General features: G+C 40.5%; 1 protein-coding gene across 7 annotated transcripts in view; it reads left to right on the plus strand.

Annotated features, from left to right (window-relative positions):
- The window catches only part of trak1a (trafficking protein, kinesin binding 1a), a 46,086-nt gene that overhangs the window by 8,608 nt on the left and 11,059 nt on the right, over positions 1-26,419 (plus strand). For 2 of the 7 annotated variants that reach the window (XM_086219010.1, XM_086219016.1), the window contains exons 2-12: positions 2,314-2,704; positions 10,414-10,514; positions 11,351-11,545; positions 23,031-23,107; positions 23,828-23,944; positions 24,205-24,305; positions 24,894-25,002; positions 25,326-25,404; positions 25,530-25,660; positions 25,751-25,825; positions 26,264-26,401. In XM_086219010.1, the coding sequence (XP_086075136.1) occupies positions 10,490-10,514; positions 11,351-11,545; positions 23,031-23,107; positions 23,828-23,944; positions 24,205-24,305; positions 24,894-25,002; positions 25,326-25,404; positions 25,530-25,660; positions 25,751-25,825; positions 26,264-26,401 (1,047 nt within the window). In that variant the 5' untranslated portion in view covers positions 2,314-2,704; positions 10,414-10,489. Of the gene's footprint in view, positions 1-2,313; positions 2,705-8,302; positions 8,681-10,413; positions 10,515-11,350; positions 11,546-13,495; positions 14,307-18,776; positions 19,210-23,030; positions 23,108-23,827; positions 23,945-24,204; positions 24,306-24,893; positions 25,003-25,325; positions 25,405-25,529; positions 25,661-25,750; positions 25,826-26,263; positions 26,402-26,419 lie in introns of those variants that run through there. The other 5 variants (XM_086219011.1, XM_086219015.1, XM_086219012.1 and 2 more) reach the window with 5 other exon arrangements.

Below are 26,419 nucleotides of genomic sequence, written 5' to 3' on the forward strand. Positions count from 1 at the left end.
GAGAGCGCAGCTTCAGGTGCTGCTGCTGGTAGGGCAAGACAGACGTCTCTGACCGAGTCCTTCTGTGCTGCAGGCAGGCACTATCCAGGTAACAATTAAAAATATGGAACTTAAGCGGTGCTAAGCACTGTTGCTGTTGATCAAATTAATATGGTTATGAAAAGTAACAAAATAAATACTTCAAAAAATAGTTGCATGAGTTCATCTTGGATTAATAATAGGGTTTATTATTTTACAAATATTCTTTTCTTCTTGAACTTGAGACTATTTTTTATGTATTTTATATGGCTGTGTCCTCTTGTTTTTTCTGTTTTTCTGTTGGCTTGTATAAGAAGAAGGCTGCTGCCTCAAGTTTGAAATATATATAAGAAATGACTTGGATTTCTTGTATTTTTGTGAGGCTATGATTTGAAATACACTACTTTTTTTCAGATTTACCAGACACATTAGGTGTAATTGCACAAAGTATCGGTATCGGATCAGTATCGCCGATACCAGCATGAATTTTACTCAGTATCGGATCGGAAATGAAATTGGTGGTATCCAACATCACTATCATGAAGACAGTGTTTTTCCACACTTTTGTTTAACATACAGATTCTCTGTCAGCAGAGGGAGGATTTTATTTCACATCCCATTTTAGGTTAAGGAACAAACAAGTGAAAGTAAGGACAAATATTGTAAGTCACTGCATTGGGGGAAAAAAAAAAGTGAACCACTCCTAAGGTTTTTTTTGTAACTTAAAGAAAACAGAAATTGGAAACCACACCTTGAGGAAAGAGGAAAACTGCAGCTACTGTGTTCCTGTGCACAGATGGAACAGGGTGGGAATGTTGTGGCCATAAAGTAACAGATCCTGGTATTGTTGAACTGGTCAGCGTCACAGGGATTGCAATGTTGGCAGTCATTATTTCTTTAAAAGCATGAAATGAAACGAGAGATGTATTTAGATGCAAAGCAGTGATGCATTATTAGCAAATAAGTAGCAGTAACATGTATTTCAGGGTTGTGAATGACACTTAAAGTCTTAGAAATGATGATTTCCAAACTTCCCCTGTGATAAAACTGATCATCAGTAAGATGCAAGAGCTGACTAACTAGAAGGATGTTGTCATGAGAAGCCTTTCAAAAGTTTTGCAGTGACTGTACAGTGTTTGTTGCCATTAGCAACAATGTTTGGGAAACTGGAAGTGTTGCACTCCGGAATAATGGAAACTGTGCGGTCTAAATTCTACTTCCTCCACTGCACCAGGATCTGTCTCTGTTATTAGGGTGACACTTACTTGCTAATTTGTTAGGAACAACTCAGCAAGTAAGTAAGAGGAAGAGAATGAGAGATTAGGAAATGTATTGGAGGATGTGAAAAAATGCTCTGAGTTAAGAGTTTATCAGAGTCAAATGATGTTTTCTGCTTTTGTACCCGTATTCAGATGGAGGACCGGAAGTGGGCTTGGCTTATACCACATGACGTTTTGCTGCTTGTTTAATGACCATGAAAATATTTTGTGACTACATGTCAGTAGTAAATCAGTGCCTACAACCAAAAGTACGAGTTCTAAGCTTCTTTTTGATGTAGAGATTCAACGAGGAGACACTTGAATGTCGTTTCTTTACGAAAAATATTGAAAATTTCTAAATACAAGAAAAAGCCAAACAAAAAAACGGTTTCTGTCTTCTTTTCTTGACCTTCTCTAGAAACAACTTGGGATTTGGCTGCATTCCTTCTAGGTTGCATCCTCTAAAATTAAAGAATGTAAGAAATATGCAATATTATAAGCATTTCCATGATATGGTTTATGATCGGGCTGTTGTGTGTGTGTGTGTGGAGAATATTAGATCATACACATATTAATAAGCCAGAAATTAGTGCCTGACTTATATTTTGGCTGACCGATGTATCAACAGTTATTGGCCTATAACAGGCCTTTCACAGATAATATCGTATCAATGTTTTCCCATGTGCACTATTTAAAAAATACAACTGCAACTTTCCTTTTAATCAGCAAATGCAATCCAGAAAACACTGTCTGTGATGATTTTAAAATGTTGTAACATATTGTGTCTGATGGAGAGAACTTAGTTACTCTGCCCTCTTTATGAGTTCATTTGGGTTTTAATGTTCAAGCATCACAATGCTAAATATTGTCTAATAAAGTAAGTTATTTGTTGAAGTAGTTAATCAAACTGCATTGTGTAAAACTGGTGCACAATGAACAGAGAAATGTTTCAATTAAAGTATTTATATTCAGTATGTAAATGCACTGTGGTCTAAAAAATTGATACAAGTTAATGGCCTCCTCCTTTCTCTCTCAGGTACGAAGTGATTTATCTCTGGACATCCAAGTCATTGGTCCTGCTTCAGCTGTCGTGTGCAGTGGACGCATCCTGATCTGTTTTGTCTGCTCCAGTCTCATAATGTTCGTCAGACAAAACTAGGTCAGCTTCGCTGCAGACCTGTTCTGGTGGGTCCAGGTTATGTCCATGGCTGGTCCTGCCTATAACAAGTAACTACTCAGTGCCAAGCTGGACCCGAAGACTCCACCTCCCCACACCTGTTCCTGCTCCTCTGCCCCGCCCCTAAAAGAGCTGTCGGCTCCTACAGCTGGCCCCCACAACCCAGGGCTCAGATCGGTGACCACGGAGGAAGAGGAGGAGTATGTCAGTGAGTTCACCACCACCTACAGAGATGCAGAGACCATCACTGGTAATATTGCATGAACATGTTGGCTTATCTAAGATATTTATAAAAAATTCCGAAAACCTGCTTTCCTCCTCAGACCTTACTTTTTATCAGACATTTTCCGAACAAACTTCCTGAAGAAAAATCTTGCCTACTGTATCAATGAGTATGATGCCATTGCATGGAGACTGTTCATACTAGTTTACAACACTGCTTCAACCTTACATGATATTGTTATACAATCCACCTCGTATTTCCCAAAGTTTTATCTTGTTCAAATCCGCATGGTCATTGCCCTCTTGAAATGTTTTAAAAAGGTTACATGTAGCAGTTGTAGAAGGTGAAGTACCATCCGCCTTGGAGTCTGCCATCTTACAGTCTTAAGAGGTCCAATGCACTGCAGGGCAGTTGAGAATGTGCAGGCCCGTAAAAAACAAATTTTGTTCACATTTCAGTATAACTCGTTGCGCTGATTGGATTCTTCTTGGCAGAGACAGATTTCTGATTGTTTTTGTTAGTTTGACTTGTTTACGCTGTTTTTTTTTGTAAGTTCTGACTTTCTGTCCAGGAACTATACTGACAGAATAAAAAAAAATTTAAAAATCAACTTTTCTTCTATGGAAACTTTAATATACATGATTAAAGAAAATATTACCCTTACAGTTCCCCCCACGAGGTTACTCGATCTTTCCTTTCTTTAATAGCCTTAAAAGATATATAAATAGAGTCCTCTCTTACTGGAAAGAGGAAGAAATAAAATTCTTCTGAAAATGAGTTGCTGTATATCCAGATGTGTTTGAATATCTTTTACTCATGGACCAGCTGCAGTTGTTTGCAGCAGGCAATGAAGGACAGGAGAGACTGATGGTTCCTGGCTCTGAGCTCTCCCTACTAGGCATAGCCGCTTTCCATTAATTAGTGTCCTCAAATTGGGCTGATGGAGTTTCAGGTGTCTGATTAGGTTTATTAGGTTCATTTTTGGCCTTACATGTTTTACAAATTGCAAGCTTTATATCCTCATTACTCACAGTGAAGGAATTCCACGCTTGACCAATAATTTCCACGAGCAAGGCTGTATCTCATCCCGGCTGCGTCACCAATCTTGGTGGTCCTCCACACAGGAGCAATCTCCTGCTGCCCTCTGACTTTGTTAACTTGCTCAGATTCTACTGATTTGGTCATTGTCTCATGGTTTATGTGTTTCTATCACCTACACATAGAGTACGCCTTTACATTGTGTCCTTTCAGGTCTGATTGATGATAGGGAGCCTGCACATGGTGTTTTATTTTGAAAATTGACAGGATATACTATGCTATTCATGTGGAGGTTTCCTGTCTGGCTCGATTTGCTCTGTGCGGATTGACTCGCCCTCTGTCAAAAATAGACTCGCTGCTATTCCCAGCGAAGTGGTGCTCCAATAATTGACTGACTAGGAATCAGAAATGAGTGACACCGACGAGCCAGTCACTGGTCAGACCCGATCCTGTGAGGACTGACTGACTCCAGTCCCTGGCGGAACAATCGGTGCAATCCTGGTTGCCATACTTAGGATGAATCAAGAGTTGCTTGGATTCAGCCACTAATCATAGTCATTTACCACATTATCCAGCTAACAGCATAGGTCCTTTCATACCTTGACAGTTGACTAGAAATAAATGTTTTGGTTTTTGTTAATTCTAAGAATATCAACTGTTGTTTTGACATTGTTTTTTTTTTTTAATCCTTCTATTGTCACAGCTTTGGCTCTTCGTTTGGCCAGCTGTGAGAAACTGACCCTTTTTTTAAAGTCACTTCCTCTTAATAACAGCTCCAGGGGACTTCAGCTCTGTGTGTGAGCCAACATGTGAAACGGGGACGAGCTCCCAGGGGTCAGTCTGTCGTGTATTTCACTCATCTCCCCTTCCTGAGATTATTTCATCTTCTCTCCCATGAAGAAGACACTGATGTCTCCAGAATCTGGCCAGAATTTAGTTTCTGCTGTGGCCATCTGCCTTTTCACACTCTAGATAAATATTCCCATCACATAAAATGGTAATGGCTATTGATGCTAAGTCTTAGGAATAGCAGTTTAGGTTTTTCCAATCCTAATGATGTAAAAAAACTGAATGACAACCTGCCACAGTGGATCAGATCGCTGACTGTGCAGTTCTGAAATGTGTGCCTGGTAAAATGGATACGTCAAGTCTAATGCTATGCCTCTTTTGATAAGACATTCCAAGTCTATTGAACTGCAACTCGAGGAACACAAAGGGGAGGGTCCAGTGGCAGGGAAAGTTAGCTGATTACAGCTTGGCCAAAAGCCAGATGTGCTATATATGTTTACAGCACCACATTGAGCGGTCTTCCGTAATTTAGACAAAGGAAGTTGCTTATACACTCAGGAAAATGCCCACCCAGCCTTGACGTGACCTCAGTTCCTTTCATTATTTTAAGGACCGTGGTCCCTTTTATCTTAAACACTGTATCAGATTAGAAGCAACAATTTGTGGAATCTAGAGCTTTTGATTGAGGCCATGTTTTCTCATGTGCAATAATATCTCTACACAAAAAGGATAGCATGAGCAACACAGAGCAGAAGCTTGTGTTATATTCGCAATGGAGGCCTATGTGTTAGAGGAGCTTGTGACGGGAGGGTCACTGGTGGGGAGAGTGAAGGCGCAGCGTTTGCCTCACCTCCATTACCACCGCCAAGGTACCCTTGAACAGGAACCTTAAAATGTAAAATAATTGTGGCTGCAGGATGATATGTGCACACATTTTAAATTGGCAGATATTGTGGTTTTTTTGTTGTTTTTTTTAGGTCTGATGGTCAAGTGTGGCCCAGTCTTGCTCAGGTCTCTTGGCTGATTATCTCGAGGAAACAGTCTGGGGAATTTAGTTCATGTGGGTTTTTCCAGTGGTTTTAGATGCAAAGAAAACTCTACTTTTTCAATTTCACAATGTTTCATGTGTTTATCTGAATGTAAAACTGTGAAAATAATAAACACGTTTTTGTACAGATAATGTTGATATCAGTACATATCAGCTATTGGATGTCCTCGCATCTTGGATATCAGCAAAAAATCCAATATTTTGCATCCCTAAATGTAATACATGAGCAGTTTTCATTTTCTTCAAGCCACAAATGTCCATACAGATTTTGGTTCTCCTGCATTTACTGTGATATCTCACATGGACTTGAATATATTCAGGGACCCAGAACAATTTAACACACTTCATCAGAGGCTTCACCTCAGTCTTCTCAGTTGTGGTGGTCCCAACTTTGTTGCTCTAAAGTAGTTTTAGTAATATCTGACTTGCTAGCTAAGACCTTTATGCTATGATATTGTTATGGTTAAATGATGTCCCTCTGGCTTCCTTAAAGATTGTGAATTCCATCTAGCTGAGGGCATTTGTTTTTGTTTTTTTGTTTTTTGGGGGGGGGTTCAGCCGTACCTTGGAGGCCATGTTGCCTCCAGAAAGAAGTCTGGGGGCTGGGACAGGACTGTACCTCCAGACCTCCAGTGTTGTTGGAACTGATAAGAGAGGTTTTGGAGAAATGTTAATTTTTATTTCTTTCATATATTGAAATGAAATCTCTCTGGACGTGTCATCATGGTTAAGGAGGATAGTTCCCTGCTGCCATCTACTGGTACTTAGGTATTACTACCACAGCTTGAACTTGATACTCAAAATTAAAAGTATTACTACATTTTAAGCATCTTTTACCTCCTGTCGACTCCTTCATTTCTCTCTACCTCTCCGTCCATCTCCCTGCCTCAACCTGTTTGTTTATTTCCTCCTCATGGGGACATGTTTGTGAGTGGGTATAATTTCACTTCGTCTTGGGGATGAATGAACACAAAGAGCTGAATAGAGGAGCGTTGCTGTTGGGGCAGTGCCTGGTAGTGGGGTTAATTCTCCATGGTTACCAGCCAGCAGTGACGTAAAGAGTTGAGTAACTTGGTTGACTAATAATCGGATACTCATTGAGGGGAGAGTGGTCAGGGACAAACAGACCGAGAACCTGAGTGAGATGCTAAAGTTATGTAAGTGGACCAACAGTAGATCCAAAGTGCTTCCTTAACGGATCCAGTCACAGCATGTTAGTACGTCTATTGTGCTGTAATGTTTTCGAGGAGAGCTCGCTTCCCTGCAGTAGGTAGAGAGGCCAAGCATTCGAGTGAAACTGTTGACCCAGCGGCGCCGGTGCAAAGTGTACAAAATTGTGCTTGTGTTAAGCCATGCACATTAACTGCAGCTTTGCCATTGAACAGCAGTGAATTTGAAAGTTCCTGGTTTTCACTTTGAGTTATTGCTGCTAATTTAAAAAAAAAAAGAAAAGAAAGAAAAAGAAATATCCACATGTCCTGTCTGTGTCCACACCTCCCAACCTACAGTACTGGACCTTTTTATTATGCAGAAATGTTTTTCCTTTACTCTTAACCCACATCTACTCACCTTGTTCAACAGTTGAACTAGCCATGGGCAAACTATCAAACCAACTTTAATGGACGTGCCTCTCTTTGATTTTCTCACAGTAAACACAACCCACATTACAAGCCTGCAATATTTTAATAGCTGTAGAGCAGAAGACGATGGATGGATGATTGATGAATAACCTAAGTGGTGTACCATGCTGTTGTGTCTTTGTTTTGTATAATTATGTTGTGCAGTATGTGGGAATTGATGCTGGACTCACTGAAGCAGATTGGCCCACTGAGTAAATAAACTTATCTATTTTTCAGTTTTAGTCAAATTCTCCCTGAGTTAAGGTGAGTTTGATTTTTATTGTGATCAAAACTGCTCGCTGACTGTTTTTACTTCTTGATTTATGCCTCACAACACGCATACATGCTGGACTCAGAGATTTACTGGGGTATTGCTGCCTGTGACCGGCACCAACTCTTTCAAATCCTGCCAGGTTTAATTCTGGACAGACTTGTGCTGAGGCCTCAGGACAGAAGCATTGCTTTGCAATATGCGATCAACCAGGCTTCAATTGTCAAAACTGGTTCTATGTCTTGGTGTATTATACATTGACATGATACAACTTTCATGTATAGAAATCACCATGCATTTGCTCCTCCCCAGAAATGGGTGCAAAGTTGTGAATACAAACAATGAAAGTATTTTTGCATAGGTTAATGGAAGGGACTGAAATCACAAAGAATCCATGACAAAGAAACAAAAATTCTGAGTTGGGTTGAGTTTCTGGAACAGGGCTGAATGAAATGGCTGCATAACTCTTTGATGGATCTACCTATTTATTGTCTTCTAGGTACTTTGTAAATACAAGTTTAGAGCAAATATACTCACGGGTTTCCTTTCGCTGCCTTTCACACTGTAGGATTACATGGGAAGTACAGGGAGTGATATCTTTTGTCAGTTTCAGCTCTGGTTATCTGTAACTAGGCTAAATCCTTGTCCTAACATGTTGCCTTTTGAGTGAAGAATGTTAAGAAAAATCAGGTTAGTGGTCAGGTCACTCCACCTCAGCATCTACTGTGAGGCGGTGTCTTCTGGGTAGCTGTAAAACCTGCATTCACAGCTTGAGGCTGGCTGTTGGGGTGTGTGTGTGTGTGTGTGTGTGTGTGTGAGAGAGAGAGAGGGAAAAGCGCTGGTGGAGCAGAGGAAGACAGAGTGAGCAGTTATTCTTGCTGCGAGGAAGAGTCCAGCTGAGTTTGCTGGCTGAGAGGGAGAGCAAGAGCAGGGCGGTCCATGTGGCTATCGTCATTGGCATGCCAGGCATGACGAACCAGTTTGGCTCAGGCCTCTTCTGCTCTTCACTCCTCCCTGCCTGTTTTCCTCTCTCTTTTTCTCGCTGTCTCTTCCACCCAGTGCCGTCCTCTAACTTTTAGCACCTTCTCTCTTGTGCTTCCTGTATCTCTCTCACCCTCCCAACTCTTTCTGACTCGCCTGTGTTCTTTCTTGCGACCTTTCCACTCTCCTGGACCAGTGGAAAATGTGATAGGTTGAGGGCAGGAGTGTTTGTGGTTTTCGGGCTTCAGGCACCATGAGTGAGTACATTGCTCTTTTCTGTCTGTTTGAAGTGAAGTTTTCGTCTGACATCTGGGTAGAGTTTAGCTACTTTCATTGTCTCAATCTCTCTCTCTCTTTCTCTCTCTCTACAGTCACCCCTAATTTGTTCCTCTCCTCTCTTCTATCTGTTGTATTCTTCCCTTTTTGACTTGAATAGTTACGGTGTTGTATTTCTAAGTCTTTAGATTTCTTTCAAGTCACATTGTGTGACATTAAACTTAATTACCATCCAAGGTAAAGATTTCAAAGGCCAGAAATCTTTACTGTGAATTTCTCTTTCAAGGGTCAAGTTGACTTTAAAGGTGGCTGCAACAAGCACTGCTGTACTGTACTGGTTTACAGGGGGCAGCCATGTTGAATGTTAGAGACCTTGCAGTTAGGATTTGAACTTGACTTATTCATACTTAACTATACCTACAACACAAAAAAGCAAAGATCTGTCTTTGTGATTCCACTCTTACACACCAGCACCCAGTGTGTAATATGAATCCAGCCCATTTACTAGATGTCTTTCCTCAGTAATCTAATTTAGGGTCGGGGTTCAGTGACAATACGGTCAGTTGTACTATGCAGTGCACACATTGGCTGAGCTATAAGGTGCTTTTGTTTAACTGGCATTTCTGTATGATTTATTATTTAAGTTAGTCAGAAGAACGACACCTGCTCAGCAGCAGTGTATATTTCTCTAACTTTCAGAGGGACCTCACGTTGAGCTTTGATGTGTCTGACAGTCACCCATGGAGTATTCTTACATTTGAACTTGAACGTTCCTCCACTGGTGGCTAGCAGTGCTGCTAATGTTCCCATGACCCTCCAGGCGGGCTAAATTTACATTTGACATATAATTAGACTCAAAGATGTTTTGGCCTTATACCAGCTTGTTAATGATGCAAAATTAAAATCTTAAACTTGAATCCTCATCCATCCTCGTAATACGTTCAGCATTAAGAGCGAAAAGAGAGAGACATGAAGTTGAACTTGCAGAAAATGGCAGCAACCAAAACATCGTTCCATGCTGTTAAGAGGGCACGAAGACATGCTCTTAAGTCAACAGGACTCTGTTTACTCTACGCCTAGTTTGTCTTTGAATCTTGGGAAACATTTTTAGTAGCTTTTTAGGGCTTACTTACATTTGAATTCTTTGGAAACAATATATTCCACATTCCACATTCAAGTACCTTTATTGATGTGAAAGAGAAAACAACTTTAACAGTTATGCTGGGATTTTTTTGCCAAACACAATATGCACACACACGCACACACACACACACACACACACACGCACATTCACTCTTTTAGGCCTCTCTAGTCTCGAGACCTTTTTTCAGCCTTGATCTATTCTTATCCTCAGTGTAGTGGCTGTATTTAAAATTACTACTGACGGGGAGTGTTGTCATTCAGACCAGAAACCATCAGAAAGTTGACATTAAATGTGAAATGAGGCGTATGCAAAACGAGCTTCTCGTTCCAATTTTTGTTACAGAACAGAAAAATAGAATGAGACTAGAAATGTGTTAAAACTTAACAGAGCTGTTGCTGTTCTGCAGACATACTGAGGCAGTGACATTGTTAGCGCTTGTGATCCTGTCTCGTACTCCTTTCTGTGATGAAATCTTATGGGTCGTGTTTGCTGAATGATTCTCCAGCTGCTTTGTATACGCGTGTGTGTGTGTGTGTGTGTGTGTGTGTGTGTGTCCCTTTTTCTTCACAGTCAGTCATTCAGTCTGGATTAGCAAACAGTGAGAGACAGCATTGTTAGCGACACAGACAAACAGAGGGACGGACTGATGGCAGAGGAGCCAGAAATAGAGGGTGAGAGGGAGGAAAAACAAAAGACAGTATTTTTACTGCATCTTTATTCTCAGTATGTGTATATCCTAATTCTGTCAATCCGAAAAACTTCTCTATTTCACTTAGAAAAACACACATTCTTAGCTGAGCAGTGGGAAAAATCTAGAGTAGAATTTAATAGTCCACTAAACTGATTTGTGAAGAGGCACATAGCTGAAAGCTGAGGTCAGATTAGGTTTTCCACTGCAGCACATAAATGTAACTCTCTGGATGACTCACTGGTTTTTAGAAACAAGTTACTGTTGTTAAGAAGAGGTTGTACTGTGGGCCAGTTTGGTTCATGTCACAGGATTTATTGTGTAAAATATTTCAGATATTCCCTCCATTTGGAAACAAAGCATCTGAAAATAGTGAGTGTGAATGATTGAAAGTCTGCGCTTTTATTTAATTCACTCCGGAGATATCTTTAACTTGATTTGAATGATTTTTTTTTTTGAGAGGGAGAGTAGATGGAGCAGTGAGACCAGCTCTAACCAACCCGCGGTATTATATATTAATTCCATCAGCTCTAATTAAAACCTTTAAAAATAAAAAACATGTTTCTGTAAAAATGTGAGCTTTGCCAGACTATACACAAAGGAGGCAAAGGCCTGTGTAGTTTTTAGAATATTTCTCTCAAATGACCACTAGAGGGCCTACTTTACCTACAGCTCCAACACCAATCTTGTTGAATGCTTTTCGTATGAAATCTAGTCTGAACTCAGTGTGTGTCATGACCCAACATGTGTCTCCACTACAAATGACAACCTTATCAATACATTTTGCCAAGGTAACTGAACCAACCTGTCTCTGTGTAGATGTGTGCAACAATACTGATTTGCCGGAGCTTGAGATTATCAGCCTTTTGGAGGAACAGCTGCCAGTCTACAGGCTGAGGGCCGACACCATCTTCGGCTACGACCAGGATGATTGGCTGCACACACCGATGGTGGACCCGGACTCTGCCCTTGACCTGACTACTGAACAGACGGAAGAGACCCTCAAGTACTTCTGTAAGTTCATCACATTCTCTTTTTTTTAATGCCAAATCTGGGGATGACATATTTTGTGAGCATGGATCAGATACGTAAAGTTGACTTGTCACTAGTATTACTGCACCATTCTCAATTATACTGATCTCTAAAACAAAAAAATATTTTTGCAGTCAAGAATCGTTATGCTCAGACTCGTTGGATTTGTCAAACCAAGCACATGAATGTCTAGATTTGACTGAGAGTTGAGGTCCAGTTGACCTTCAGTGGGTAACAATTGGAGACGAGAGTGTGAGTGTTTGGATGTGGCCAATGGTCGAGCTTGCCACAACAAATATTGGTCTCCTTCTGTGTTGTGTTTCTTCTCCCTGTGTGAGGCTTTTGTGCTTGTGTCTACTTGTCTTATCAAACTACGAGCTGTCATGTGGCTGTCTATACCAAGTGTAAACCGCACATAAACACACATGAATAAATGAAAAGGCAAACTCACATGAAACATGTGCACACAGCAAAACAAAGTAAGACATTCTCGTCATTAATAATTCAGTTTTTAGTTCTTGTCTTCATGAACAGTGACTCGGGGTCAAAAACTGTTTCTAAAAATAGTTCAAGCGTCTCATAAATAGTCGCTGTAACTTCACCTCAATGCCCCATAAAGGTATGGTCACATTTGTCCTGACATTTCTGCGTTTGCCATTCAGGGCAAAGCGAATGACAAGGTCACATCACATAAGAATATTGGAAGATGTGAAACATTTAGCTGGAGGAGCTTCGTTTGCTATTCAACATTATTTTTGTCTCCTGAGTTGCTTCATATATCATCTTCATCCCAACAACTTTGAACTTCCATCTGCTCGATTACTCTAACAATGATTTGTAATGAGCAGTGTCAAATGCACAGTGTTGCATCACCCAAATAATTACCAACTGCTGCATGAGGATGATGTCTATTGACCATGGATCCAACTGACCAATAGGTGCTCCTTATTGGAATGACATCACTGGTCGGGGGTGAACAGAGGACATGTGGGTATTGTGGTTTTATCTGTCTTGTAGCCAACCAGATGAAAATAAATTTTAAAAAATCCTCTACAGCTGATATAAATGAAGTCTTACTTATAAAAAAGTACTTTTGAAATATTTTTTTTAAGATTTATTGGTTATTCATTGATTATTGTTGTTTTTCGATTTATATTGTTGTTGATGACTGATTAAATCGATTCAGCCACGTCAAGACAATTTTTTTTGTTACATTGATAAATGTGTCTCTGCATATTTTTTGTTAATTCGTATGAATACATATGTTATTCATTTCCATTTAGTTATTGTTTATTTATTGCCAACATTGTCTTGATCATACATTGTGTATAAGTATAGGTTGACCTGTAGTTGAATCAGTGTCAGGAAGAAGCTGATGTAAATTGATGCATTTAAATCAGCGAGCGGTAATCTGTGTATATATAATGTGTGTGTATATGTGTGTGTATGTGTATGTATATGTTTGTGTATATAATGTACATGTATGTATATTTCATAAATATGAAAAGCTGATATCACAGCATTGTGACAGAAATGATGAATACATATCCATACATACACATTCATCATTTCTGTCACTATGCTGTGATATCAGCTTTTTGTTCTCCATGCAATGTGCATGTGCTTCCTCCATCACTCCTAACTCATACCCATTGATTGGGTTTTGGGTTGGCCACGTCACCTCTGCCAACACCACACACTGCTTTCACATGCTGCTCAGCCTCAGGCCTCAGAGTCTGAGCCTGCTGCTATAGCAACCACGCAGAAGGACAGAGGTAGGAGGGAGGGGATGCTGACATAGGAAGGGAGGGTGGGAGGAAACTGATGAAACTGCTCTCGCTGATTGGCTGTAAGCATCCTCTAACTCCGCCTACCTCACTGTGTCATGATTATCATCATCTTTACTGCAAAACCCGTGACTGCTGCTGCTGCTTGCTGTGTCTGTGTAGTTATTGAGTCATTGTAAGGGATGCAGCACTCCATGTGTAGAGCTCATGCTGTCATTGAGCAAGGGGTGTTACAAAAGAGAAGACAGTGCTTTTGAGACGACCTCATTGAAGACAAGCCAGACAAGCCACAGCCAGAGGACACACAGGAAGAAACAGAGGATAATCAATTGACAGGAAGGTTTACATGGATGAGGACTTTAGAAGATAGATCCTGATATGTCTACTAAATGGAAATCTGAAGAGGACTAACACACCAAGGGATAAATGGACTGATGATTCTGAGTCCACCTATTGCTGAAACGGTGAAGAACAAAATTAAGGGACAAAGGGACAATGAAGTGGCATGTTTTTTTGCCGTCTTCTGTTTTCAACTGGTGATGCAAGGAACAGCTCTAGGGAATGACATGCAGAAATGGTACCACAACGAACATGGAGGATATTACGCTGAGAGTTTGCCGCTGATGAGTGTGGGACAAAAAGGACATGTGAAGACACTTGACCAACTCTAGCTAACAATGGGACAAAGCCTTGCACCAGCTGATAACTGTTAAGAATGCTGGGATAGGAGAAACAAGGCACTAAAAGGCAAACAGACACCATCAGTTGTTGTTAGACCTCAGTGACAGCTGGTTGTCTCTGAGCATGCTGGGACGTTGGACTTAGGGTTTCAGCTGAGAATGCCAAGTTACAGAGGTCAGCAGTGAGGATGAAGAGACGAGGCCAAACCAGAGGCCAGAGGTTTGTCAAGGCTGACTACTATGAGCTGGACTGGTACTATGAAGAGTGTACTGATGGTAAGAGTCTAGTTATTGAAGAGTCCTCTCAAAGTACGTACAGGATTGGTGCTTGTGAGGATGTGTGTGTGTGTGTGTGTGTGTGTGTGGGGGGGGGGGGGTAGAGTAATTTCACAAATGCTTTATTTCTTTCTTTTTTTTCTTTTGGAAACTGTCAGACTAGGCTACAAGTGACATAGATAGGTGCTATATATATGGATCCTCAGTGAGTTGGGAACCTGTTAGGATTGTGCACATGCAGCACTGTATGTTTATCACTGGTGAGGTCTCAACATGTATCACACACAGAGGTTAAAGTTACAAGTAGCAGTCAGATTTATTGATCATTTGTCAACACCTTAACAGAAAAACTAAAAAAACAACAACATTTCAATCAGACATTTTCACCTTCACCTTCAATTCAACCCCAGTTGGTTAAAGATGTATTTAAATATGTGTCCCTGGGGAAGAGCTTTCCCCATAAAATACCAAGGCTGGTTTTATAAAGGCAGTGTTAAAGCTGCAGCAGGCATAAGATGATGGGATGCTTAATAGCTGCGGCTGAGTCAGTGTGGCTTCTAAAAGGGGACCATTAAGTGCTTTTATGACTAATTGAGTGTGGACAGTAAGTGGGACTGCAGATTTGTTGTTTTTTTGTTTTTTTTTTGTTTGGTAGTGTTTGTGATTAGAAGACGACCATATAGACAGTTATCACACCTGAAAAACCAGAAGGACCAACTCCACCTTAAATAGACAGGCAGGTTAGCGGTCTCAAATAAAAAGATGACAATGTGAAATAATCCTTTGGCATTAAAAAAAATGCTTTAAGAAACCTCCAAATTGTTAACAAGCCGTCAATAATAAGCTGATTGTATAATGGTACTGTTTAGGAATTGTGTTGCAGCAGCTCGTGTGTTGAAATGACCCTACTGATTGCTACATACAGCAGAGGCAGGTGTTGGATTGATGGCACCTGGTCATGTGACATGTGTGACTAACAGCAGGTTATAGCAGCAACAGAGGGTTGGCTAGCTGCCCTTCAGCACTGCCTCTGGCTCTCTCTACATCACTCTGCCCTCATCTGTCCTTTTCTTTAGTTGAGAGGCAGCTGGTCCTGGTCCATGACTGGATCAGTTATATAATTCATTTCACTCAATACAGCGATCAACTGTTGTAAATGCATGCAGCTGACCTGAGATGCATTGTAGGGATTTTGATGACTTGTGGAGTGGACTATTTTGATTAGATGATGTAAGTTGAAGGTCTGCTGAATGACAAGAGAGAACACGATCTATTATTGTATTTTCTCGACTCATATCTGTCTGGGATGTTCACTAGAAATGGTTACGTAACTGTTGGAGGCGTGGGGGCACCTCCTTAATGTGAGCTGTGCAGCTTAAGCACTTGCAGTATCCTTCAGCTGTGGCTGCTAGCCCATGTTTGGTTTCCAGTCTGTGCAGGTTTGATTTTTTGTAAACAAACAGTTCCTGTGACATCTTGTTAATAGGTTTTACAACTGAACATGAAGCTGTATGATTGAATAATCAAATGACAAGAGTTCTGCAGTTGTTGTTGTTTTTTTTTAATTTTTTTGGATAAATCATGTAGTGGATTATTGAGGCAGAGATAGCAGCTGGTTTGGTGTTATTCTGAGATATGCAAGGGAGGGATGTGTAAGTAGGTTGGCTTATATTTAGCCCAATCATTTGCATGCTCTTCTAAGCCACTCCTATCAATCGAAGCCTGACTGATATTCTTAGACACTTTTGTCCAAATGGCCGAATGGATAGAAGGCAGCCAGAAATGAAGACTGACGCTGAGAAAACAGACATAAAGAGAGTTGGGGGGCAAAGAATGGATGAACCTGGGATGCAATAACTGTCTGTATAACAACTTTCAATACAGGAATGTTGTCCCTGTTTTGCAAGATGATAATAATAACAATAATAATAATAAGAAGAAGAATGCTTTAGTAATCCCACACAGGGGAAATTTAGGCAGTTTCAGCAGCATTTACTGAGGGAAAAAGAAAGGATAATATAGATTAAAAGAAAAAAATATTTATGAATTAAGAAACAAACAAAATGAAATAAATAGATATTACCATTTATTTTGGACAATTCACAGAAAAATATTTCCATCAAGTTTGAAAAATAGGAACGTTATTGCACCAATAATTGCACATTGCTGAAAAAACAGACATGTGAATGTGACTGTTCAGTGTGCAGTTGTACAAATGGCATTTTATTCTCAAAGTAATCCCTGAAAAAACAAATAATTTAAAGTTTGGAATGTTTAGTCTATTGAATCGCTCTGTTCAGGGCTGTGTGGTTGGTAATGCTGTATTGATGGTCTAATTGTAGTATCAAAAGAACAGAGACTGAGGACATAACTCACAGCGTCATGTTGAAAACCAGAAAGTTAAAGCAAAGTCAGTCACAGAAACTTTAGGGAAACGGATTAGGACGCAAACAATCTGTGTGTTTAGCTGAGGGATTTTCTTCATTTTTACTATCTCAACTAGCTTTCACATAATAATTGTGTAAATGTCCAAATTCCTTGTCTTTTATTTTCCTGGGACCAATGCACAAACATGTTTTTGAGGGGATTCAAAAAGACCAACGAGGTGAAAGGGGGAGTACGAGGGGAAGTGAAGTGTAAAGAGTGAATGTGATCAGGACACTATTGTTGCCTGTGCCATTACAACCACAGCACCATTGAATGGAGCTACTCAAGTGTGCTGGAGCTGGCATCAGGTTCTGAAGCACTCCCAGTCATTAACAGTTAAACAATGAATAATGGGCAGAAAATAGAGCTGCTTGGATGTGAGCCACAGTCATGGACCAAGTATGTGGTGGGACGAGTTCTGATCGGATTGACATGCGTTGTACTTTACAGTTACACTTATGCACTTTATACTCTAAAAGGAAAAATTCAACAATTTTTTTTCTAAAATAAAATGTTACTTTTCTAAATATACCAATAAATAATGTGATAAGTAGCAGTGAGGCAGCTTTAGCAGGCTTGATTTTATTCAGCAGGCTCGTTATAGTAGCCTGTTCCATGGACCTTGGATGATTGATATCTGCGTTTAATGACATGATTATGTGTAAGCACTCAAAATAAAGATCCTAATCAGGTGGCAAGACATCCAGACACGAGGAGTTCCATCAAACAGAACTGACAACTCCCGGAATGGTAAACAAAATTTGCTACAGTGAGAAAAATACTACAAATATTTGAAGTTAAAATATTAAGGAATAAGCTTCTGATGACAGGCTCTGAAATTTGGCATCAGACATATCTTTCCTTGTCTACTTTCCAGGAACACTTATACACACTTCTTTGCATTCTGTAAACCAGACCCTCCACTCTCTTTTTTGCGCATCTAAAGCTGACAGCAGCAGTCTTTTTGCACCACTGTATAACGTGTTATTGAAGTGGCTGTGGAGCCTAAAATGTACTCTTTTAAATTCAGTCCTCAATCAAACTTCTTGCCAGGCGTTTGTATCTATCAGCAAGAACATCGGGGGGTTAGCAATGTAGACTTAGTGAGTGAACCATTTTGTTATCAAGTTATTCCTGTTTTGTCCATTTTATTTGTTAAGCACCAGGGTCATAATTGTTAGATGTGTGACAGTGCAAAGTCTCTAAACCCTTTTTTTCTTTCTGAGCTTAAAATATTTCATGCTAGAACCTCGCTCAAATCTTTACTCTTCATGTTCACATTTATTTTATAATTAGACCTGATTAAGTTTAATGACCTCAATTATCATTTGTATTGCAGCTTGGAGAATAAATGCCTCAGTTGTCTCATCTTCAGATGTTTGTCCATTATTCTGACTTAACCGTATTATTATCCTTTCATGCATTTGCTCAAATAGCTGCTTCCTGTCTAGAAGACATTTTGAATGCCCAGGGGTGTAGGGCAAACATAGAAAAAAAGAAAAGCCATCCACCTGTGAAGGTTTGTGTGTTTGGTCCCACCCTGGAGTCAGGTGCATGTCTGTTATTGTTTTTATTATTGACACCACAGAAGCTGAGCAGGACTGTACCAAGTTACCTTTCACATGAGGGGGTTAGGTAAAGACTGACTGATTTGTGTTCAAGACTCACCTGAGAAAAAGATGTGTGTTTAATTCGCTCGTCCAAGTGCCAGCCTGAACCGTACTGACCCTTTGAGCTGTTGAAATGGGTTGAAAAAAATGAGCGTTTAAGGCATAAAGAGAAATGTTCCAGATCCCTAGTTAAATCTATTTTAACCCAGTTTTATGACCTTAAAAAGCTGATGGGAAAAAGCTTTGTGTGTGTGTGTGTGTGTGTGTGTGCGCGCGCGCCTGTGTGTCTGTGCATGCCTGTCTGTCTACCCCTCATCTGTAGTAAAATAGAGGTGGCCATTCTCTGACCAATGACAGAGGAGAGGGGGTGGAGTCACCGGTTGTCATACAGTTACCACAGGGCACAAAACACACACACAGAGCAGATATTATTTTTCACTTTACAGACTTAAACACACAGACTTTGCCCATCATGCACCATGGGATGTTTAGAAGGACACCTCTAGAAAGAAACACACATTGTCTTTGGAATGATCACTCTGGTGATTTGGTACTTTGTTGTTGTGGAACATTTCAGTTTGGTCAGAATTCATTGAGGAAATCAGGAACAGCAGAAGCCATGGCGTTGCACCTGAAGGCTCTTGGGTTTAGCAGTTAGCCTTCGGGCCGGTAGTGGTGGAGGATGGCACTGCTCTTGTGTGCCGGTTCTGAGGATGGACTGGCGCACTCAAGCCAGCCAGAGGAAGATGAGGAATATGTTTGTCTGCCTGGTCAAGGAAGCACAGAAGAGGAAAACAAAGATAAACATTTCTGTCTCGGAATTAATGAGCAAGAAGAGGAGATGGAGCAGCAAGTTCTATGCGAAGGTAGTCTGGTTTATGCTGTGTGTCCGCTTGCTCTGTGTATCTGACCTTTTGTTAGCTAAATTGAATTGTCGTGTAATGGTTTTGAAGGCGACTGAGCGGAAATGTCTGTATGAAATATAATTCAGAGACTTGTACTGTCTCATGTCTCCTCTGGCTCTGTCCTGCAGGAGTACCGTTGCATCTAATCTCAGCAGCCGTACACCTGCCTGCTGGGTTGACATTTTCCAATATGGGCTGCCTAATTCCAGCTTTCACGTCACTTTTGTTTCAGTTATCGTATGAGATTAATAACACACACCTATGCTCAGGGAATGCTTGGTATTCTGAACGTTCCTCAGATATTGTAAGACAGACTGACAAGAATGTATCTGAGAGATATGTACACACACTCAAGGGAAAGGAAAGGATTCCCCTTGAAAAGAGAGACATCAGTGAGGTTGAACAACAAGAAAAATGGGGAGGAGAACTCTTGTTCACATATATATATATATATATATATATATATATATATATATATATAAATAAAAAAAACAAAAGCGTATGAGTTTAGGCTCTTTGTGGATACACTGGCTGTGTTACTGCAATGTATCCACATCAGAGTGCTTATATAAAGAAGTGAACCTTGATATTGACATAACTGAAATAAATATAAACTGCAATTATAATAGATATAAACCTGGGTCAGCATCAACTACTACTTTGTGTCTCTTGTGTTGCTTGTTGTCCTTGAACCTGTCGGTCAGTCTGTTGTCAGATGCCTCGTAGCAACCAAGATCACGAAACTGTCGCTTGACTGCCCCCCCCCCCCCCCCCCCCCGCCCATACCCCTCTTGTAAGGGGGAAACCAGCAGAGGGAAAACCAGCAGAGTTTGCTAATGGGTTCTTATTAAGCTTTAATTGCATCTCAACTCAGAACTCCAAGTTATCATTTCAGCGTCTGTCTGTGTCTCAAACAAGAGGGGGAGGGGCCTTACGTTTATGCGTGTGTCTTAGGTTTCCTACTGTCTGTATATAGGTCCAAGAAAACATCCTGTCACCGTCCAAAATGAAGTTTCACCTCCAATAAATCCAGGTTACAGGTGTTTTTATTTACCTACATCCTTGTAGTTGTATTCACTGCTCAGTAATGACCAATACAGTTCATATTTTCATTTTTTCAGTAGTAAAATGTTAAAATGCTTTAACGTTAAAAAAAGAAAAAGTTAAACCGATCAAGTAAAATCACATGTTGGGATTTTTTTTTCCTATCATATCTTTTTTTTTTTTTTTTTTTTTTAACTGATTTGAAAACTAAAAGCATAGATTTTGTCTTTGATAGACCTCAAGCTGTATCAACAAAAGTTATTGTAACAATAACATGTTGTTCAGGAGCCGGTGTGAAAGTCAAGGTTAAGGGTATAGTTGGCCAAGTTTGACAGACCTGCTGTCATTTCTAGTCAACTTTTCGATGTCCATCTCTACTCTGTCCTCTGAACCTTCATGCTGTCTTCATTGTCGTGCTTAAGGCTTTTTCCTATGAGTTCAACTATGATGTGTGTCTTGGGTGGCGTGTTGCTGTGGAAATATATCAGTAAGTTTCTCAAGAGGCAAAACCACAGACATCCAGGCTCCTCCTTGTGCTATCACTCATGTAATCTCATCATAGGCCCAGATAGCAAGCAGGTACTAGTGAGTCCCTTTGCTTATTTTGGTGTGTGCATGTGTGTGTGTGTGCATTTGTGTCTGTGCGTGATTTTTTTTTTTTTTTTTTTTTTAATGCTTATCATCATCCTGCTCATTCTCTTGGAGACACTGCCTAACAGACTCTCCCAAAAGAGACCACATTACCGTGGGTGTCGTGAGGGTTATTTCTTACTACGCTTGATCACATCTTTTGTGTCCTCCTCCATTTTTCTCAAAACACAAGTCCTCTTGAATAAACTCTCTAGATTACAACTAGTTTTCAAGTATAAACCTCTCAGCACAATAATTTTCTGAAAATGAATACAGAGCAGAAGGTTCTTTTGTTCAGCCAAAGAAGCCCCTGTGATGGACGAAGAGACACGTCCTCTGCTAAGGCAGGTGATGTCTACGTGTTTGTTGCAGCAAAGCCCATGAGGCTCAAAGATATGATGCTGCTGTGTTTGTGCCTGCTGTACAATACACATTTCCTCATAGAATTGGTTAATATTGTACCTGTGTAAGCTGAAGCATTTCTGTGTTGAAAGTTGCTGGCTCACAACATGTTGCCATTAATCCTGGCACCAGTGCATACATGGGGTTATTACACCTCCAGACAGCAGGACATCACACACTTCCTCCTCACAGCCGATGGTGTTAAAACTGACTCACTAGACCGTCCAAAAATAAACATCTTCATGCTCCTTACGTGTATCATCTCATTAAAATGGACTAATGAATGTGTCCTCTTAGAAAATTTTTTTTTTTTTTAAATGAACTCAAGATTGGTTGCTGAAAACTTGTTCCCCTCGAGGAGCAGATAAAATAGTTGTGTGTTTGACGTCTTGCACGAGGAGGGAGGGACCTGATAACGTGCTAGCACGCTGCTCTGGCCCTTCTTAGTCACCACTGTGGCTACTTGATAAAGTATCTTTTCTGGATGTCTTGATACGGCGGTGAATAGCTTCGGGTGTGTACTTCTTAGGAATTATGCTTAGCTGATAAGTTTTGCAAAAGCATTCATGGACAAGTCAAATGTGAATGTGGTATGAGGATCAATGAACCTGGCGCAACAAAAACAGCAGAATAAAAGGATACTGAGAGAGCGGTGGCTTTATTGTTATTGTCTATCATTTTACCAAATGTTTGCAGTGCTGTGCGGTTACATATGATGTGTCAGGTGATCTGGAACTTCTGAAGTAATCTTTCATTATAGAACAAAGTATAACGGGGAATTTTGCCGTTTGTACAACATCAGCTTTGGATTTTTTTTATTTACCATTTGATAAATCAGAAACCATATCAGTTTAATATTTTCATTTCGGTGTGGTATCTACCAACTTCATCGTGTATTTATGGTCAAAAGCTTGTCACAGCTCTGCAGGCCATAATTCCACTTTTGTCACTGTCAGAATTCAGCTATTCAGCTCTTGCCCCACTCCAAAAAGCCCACACTGTTCTGATTGGCCAGCTTCTTAAGCGTTTGCCAAAAAATGTCACGCCCTCGTGGGAGAAGCCCTCATACCAAAAACATGCAGGGGGGGTTACAAGTTCAAAGAAACCTCTTGTGATGCATTGAAAGGCGTCAAATCTAAACAGCTCATTGAATCACAAGAATGCAGAGCAAGTCAGTCCATACCAAAATTATTAAATGCTCTTATTTCACAGTTTGTGTTTGTAGACACATCAAAAACCCCAATGTATATACACAAGCTCTCGATAAGGGAATATGTCAGAATATGAAAGATCCCTTTAAATACAATTGACTTTTACATTTGATTTGCTAAGAAAAATGATTTTAATGGTAACAACCTTTTTTTGAACATAAAGTTCAGATGTTTTTTCCTGCAGTCTTTTGTGTACAGTCGTTACAAATTGCCCACATCTTTTCCTAAAATATCATGCAAGCTCATACAACATTTATTCAGTCACCACAGAGCAGGAAAGTGTTTCAACAAGAGCAGCTGTAATGTAATTATGAAGCTCTAAAACCTGTGAAGAGCTGAAGTTGCTGTCCTGTAAACGTGATCTTCATGTGATTGCAAATGTTTCTAATTGGTGATTGTGATTTATCATCAAGTGCTTTGAGTGTCCACTCATTGTCCTTGAGGGGTTTTGTATTGCCACTTTACTCATGTGGTCTTCCTCTGTGTGCTCGGCAGTGCTGTGTGCTGATAGAGTGGGCCAGATGACGAAGACCTACAGTGACATTGATGCTGTCACTCGACTGCTGGAAGAGGTAAAACCAATTTGAGGGGAGTAAAGGCAGACTGTGAGGCACTCGGTTCAAACATTGGGTTACAAGGTAGTTTAACGCAGGTTTCTTTTTGACAGACGAGGTTTAACAATATTATTAAAACATGTTTCTGGTATCCGATCTTTAAATCCGATCCATCCACATCAGCTTCTTGATGGCTACCAGGACACTGGGAATTTCTGTTGACTTTCAGGCGTGAGGCCTTTAAAAACAACGTGGTTTTCTTATTGATGAACCGTGGGACCATGCAGCCGTACAAAAACAAAACAAAGTTTCTCTGCCACCAACATAACACAGTGTCTAATAGTGAGAACATGGTCTATTCTTCGGCTGAAACACCGAGCTCAACCTCCTGATTAGTTTCTGTGTGAACTTTTCAGTTATTTTGTGAGCTTCAGTCGCATCTAGTTTTTGTCTCAATAGGCGAAGCCAGTTGTATTTTCGTTAATGATTGAGCCCAGACCTGCTGGGCAACACGAGTGCCTGGCAGTCATTTGCAAACCCTCATGATAAACATTTAATTACAGTTCAGAGATGTATGTGTGTCTTTGTCACCGTCTATTCTTCTTGTCTCCTCTTTGTTTGAATGTTTTAAGTAAGCTGGGAAGGCACGTAACTGCTCGTGTGCATCATTCCATCCGTGTTGCCACCACAGTAATTTTATTATCATATATTCTCAAACCAAATTTTGTCTCGACACAGAAAGAGCGTGACTTGGAGTTAGCGGCTCGTATCGGACAGTCGCTGCTGAAGAAGAACAAAGCACTGAGCGAGAGGAATGAGCTGCTGGAGGAGCAAGTTGAGCACATACGAGAGGAGGTGAGAACGTGCACGTTTACTGCCTGCTCATCCAGTCAGTCTATTTACATAATATGGCAAAGTGTGGTACGGGTAGATTTACACGTCTGAGATATGTCAGACGTTTCCTTTCAAGGCTATTTATCGTCATTCTAAAGCAGTGCTGTGTTAAAACATGGCTCTACATAGCAATATTTTGATACATACAAATTTTTGTCATGGGCTCTTCCGGTAATAGTAGCTCTTTTTCACTGTCTGTCTTTTTACTTTGCACACATAAGGTGTCTCAGTTACGTCATGACCTGTCCATGAAAGATGAGCTTTTGCAGTTCTATACCAGTGCTGCAGAGGAAAGCGAGGGGGAGTCTGCCACCTCCACACCGTGAGTCTCCTTTCATTTCCCTTTCTCGCGTCACTCTTCATCCCATCTCCTCCTCTCTTCTTCTCCAAGAAACCAGTTGCAGTTATGCAACCGAATTTACACCTAACATGAAAAGACATGGCTTAGGCGTTGTCACAATGTGGCTCGTGTGGTAACCACCAGTGATTTAAGTAAGATGTATATATTTAAGAAGCTTCCAAAAAGAATGAATCAAGTTCAGCTAAACTAAGTGACCTGGGGAGGGAAAGAGAGAGACTGACTCAAGCTCTCACACCAACCTAGGAGTCAACACACATAACACGAAATTAGCCTGGAATCTGGAGGCCCTCACAGCTGTGATAAAGTGTGTGAGGCATGAGAGCATGTCCCAGCTTCTTTAAAATCAAAAATTGATTATTAATGATTAATCTCTTCATTTTAGTGTCCTTGCATGACAAATTTACATTGAGTAAAATGTGATTGTGAGGGTAGGTTTAAGCAAATACTAATTCCCCTCAACTTTGAACTCTAATGGCCACTGCACTTTTAATGATCTACTGATTGTCATGTTTTTCTCTCTGTCTCTGTCTCTCTCTCTGTGTTTTACAGCGTGCGTCCCAGTGAAAACAATGTATCGACCCCAACTTTTTTCCCTCTGGACTCCTTACAGAAGAAACTCAAAGATCTGGAGGAAGAAAACAAGTCCCTGCGTTCTCAGGTTCACACACACACACACACACAAACTCAAACACACACCCTCCAGACAAATATATGAACATATCTCTCTGTGATTTTTATCTTCTGGACTTAGTAAAAAGTATTTCTAATGAAACTGAATGATTAACGAATATTTTTTATAAATAATCCAATTCAAACCCAGATACCAAATGTGCACAGTCATGCTGAGGGCTGGGGTCTGTTTACTCAGTTCTTTGGCATAAGTGCTCTTTGTCTTTGTATTAACCTCTAGTTTGTGAAGGTGTGTGCGTTTGTGTGGGTGTGGGTGGGTGGTATTGATCGGTAACTGTGCTGTGTTTCCAGGCCACCAGTTTGGAGACAGAAACCATCTCCTATGAGGAGAAAGAACAGCAGCTGGTCAACGACTGTGTCAAAGAACTACGTGAGTATTTCACAAACCAGACTCTTGTTACCTTTAATTAAGTGATTAACTACTTGTTCACTCACAAATGAAGCTTCTTTTCGGGCAGTTTTTTGTTTTTTCTGAACACCTGTTAATATTCCCAGGTGATGCAAATTTACAAATATCCTCTCTGGCTGAAGAGCTGGCAAGGAAGTCTGAGGACGCCTCCAGACAGCAGGAGGAGATCACACACCTCCTCTCCCAGATCGTAGACCTGCAGAAGAAGGCCAAGCTGGTATGGAAGCCCTCAAGCATCTCACGTTTTTCCAATATGTCATTAAGATATCATATCAATAATTCCCTTATATATATTTTGATTTTGAAGTATGCAGTGGAGAATGAAGAGCTCACTCAGCACTTAGGAGCAGCCAAAGATGCCCAGCGACAACTCACTGCTGAGGTACCAAGGGGCCTTTCTGCACTGGCTGCTTTTTGAAGATTGAATCCATAACAAACTGCTTGAGGATACAATATCAGTATAGCGTTAAAACACTGCACATATCATCTGCATCACAGTAGAAGCACATTTTAGGCATGTTCTGCGACAATTACAGCACAACCTTGTGATTAAGTGTGTGAGGGAGGAGCCCCTCAAAACCATTTTGGAATGGACAGAAGTTAAGGATAAGCTATCTGGATCACCATACTAGTATATATTCCCACTGAACTCCCATTTCCAAAGCAAATGTGATGCAAATCAATGCCTCCATTGTGTGCAGCATTTGCCTGGTGGACAGACAAACAGCAAACAAATAACCTCTTTGTTAGAGACACCTCTTTATTGTCTTAAGTGTTCTCCTGTATTTTGTCTCTTGACCTTTCCTCTCCACTTCAACAGCTGCGAGAGTTGCAAGATAAGTATGCAGAATGTATGGAGATGCTTCATGAGGCTCAGGAGGAACTGAAGAACCTGCGAAATAAAACTCTACCACTTAACACTCAGAGGCGGTTCCATTCACTGGGATTGTTTCCATTGGTGAGCAAGGGAGAGTGA

This window comes from Aulostomus chinensis, chromosome 11, assembly GCF_037954235.1.
Source record: "Aulostomus chinensis isolate RoL2024-O1b breed Wild chromosome 11, RoL_Achi_v1.0, whole genome shotgun sequence".
Classification (NCBI taxonomy): domain Eukaryota; kingdom Metazoa; phylum Chordata; class Actinopteri; order Syngnathiformes; family Aulostomidae; genus Aulostomus; species Aulostomus chinensis.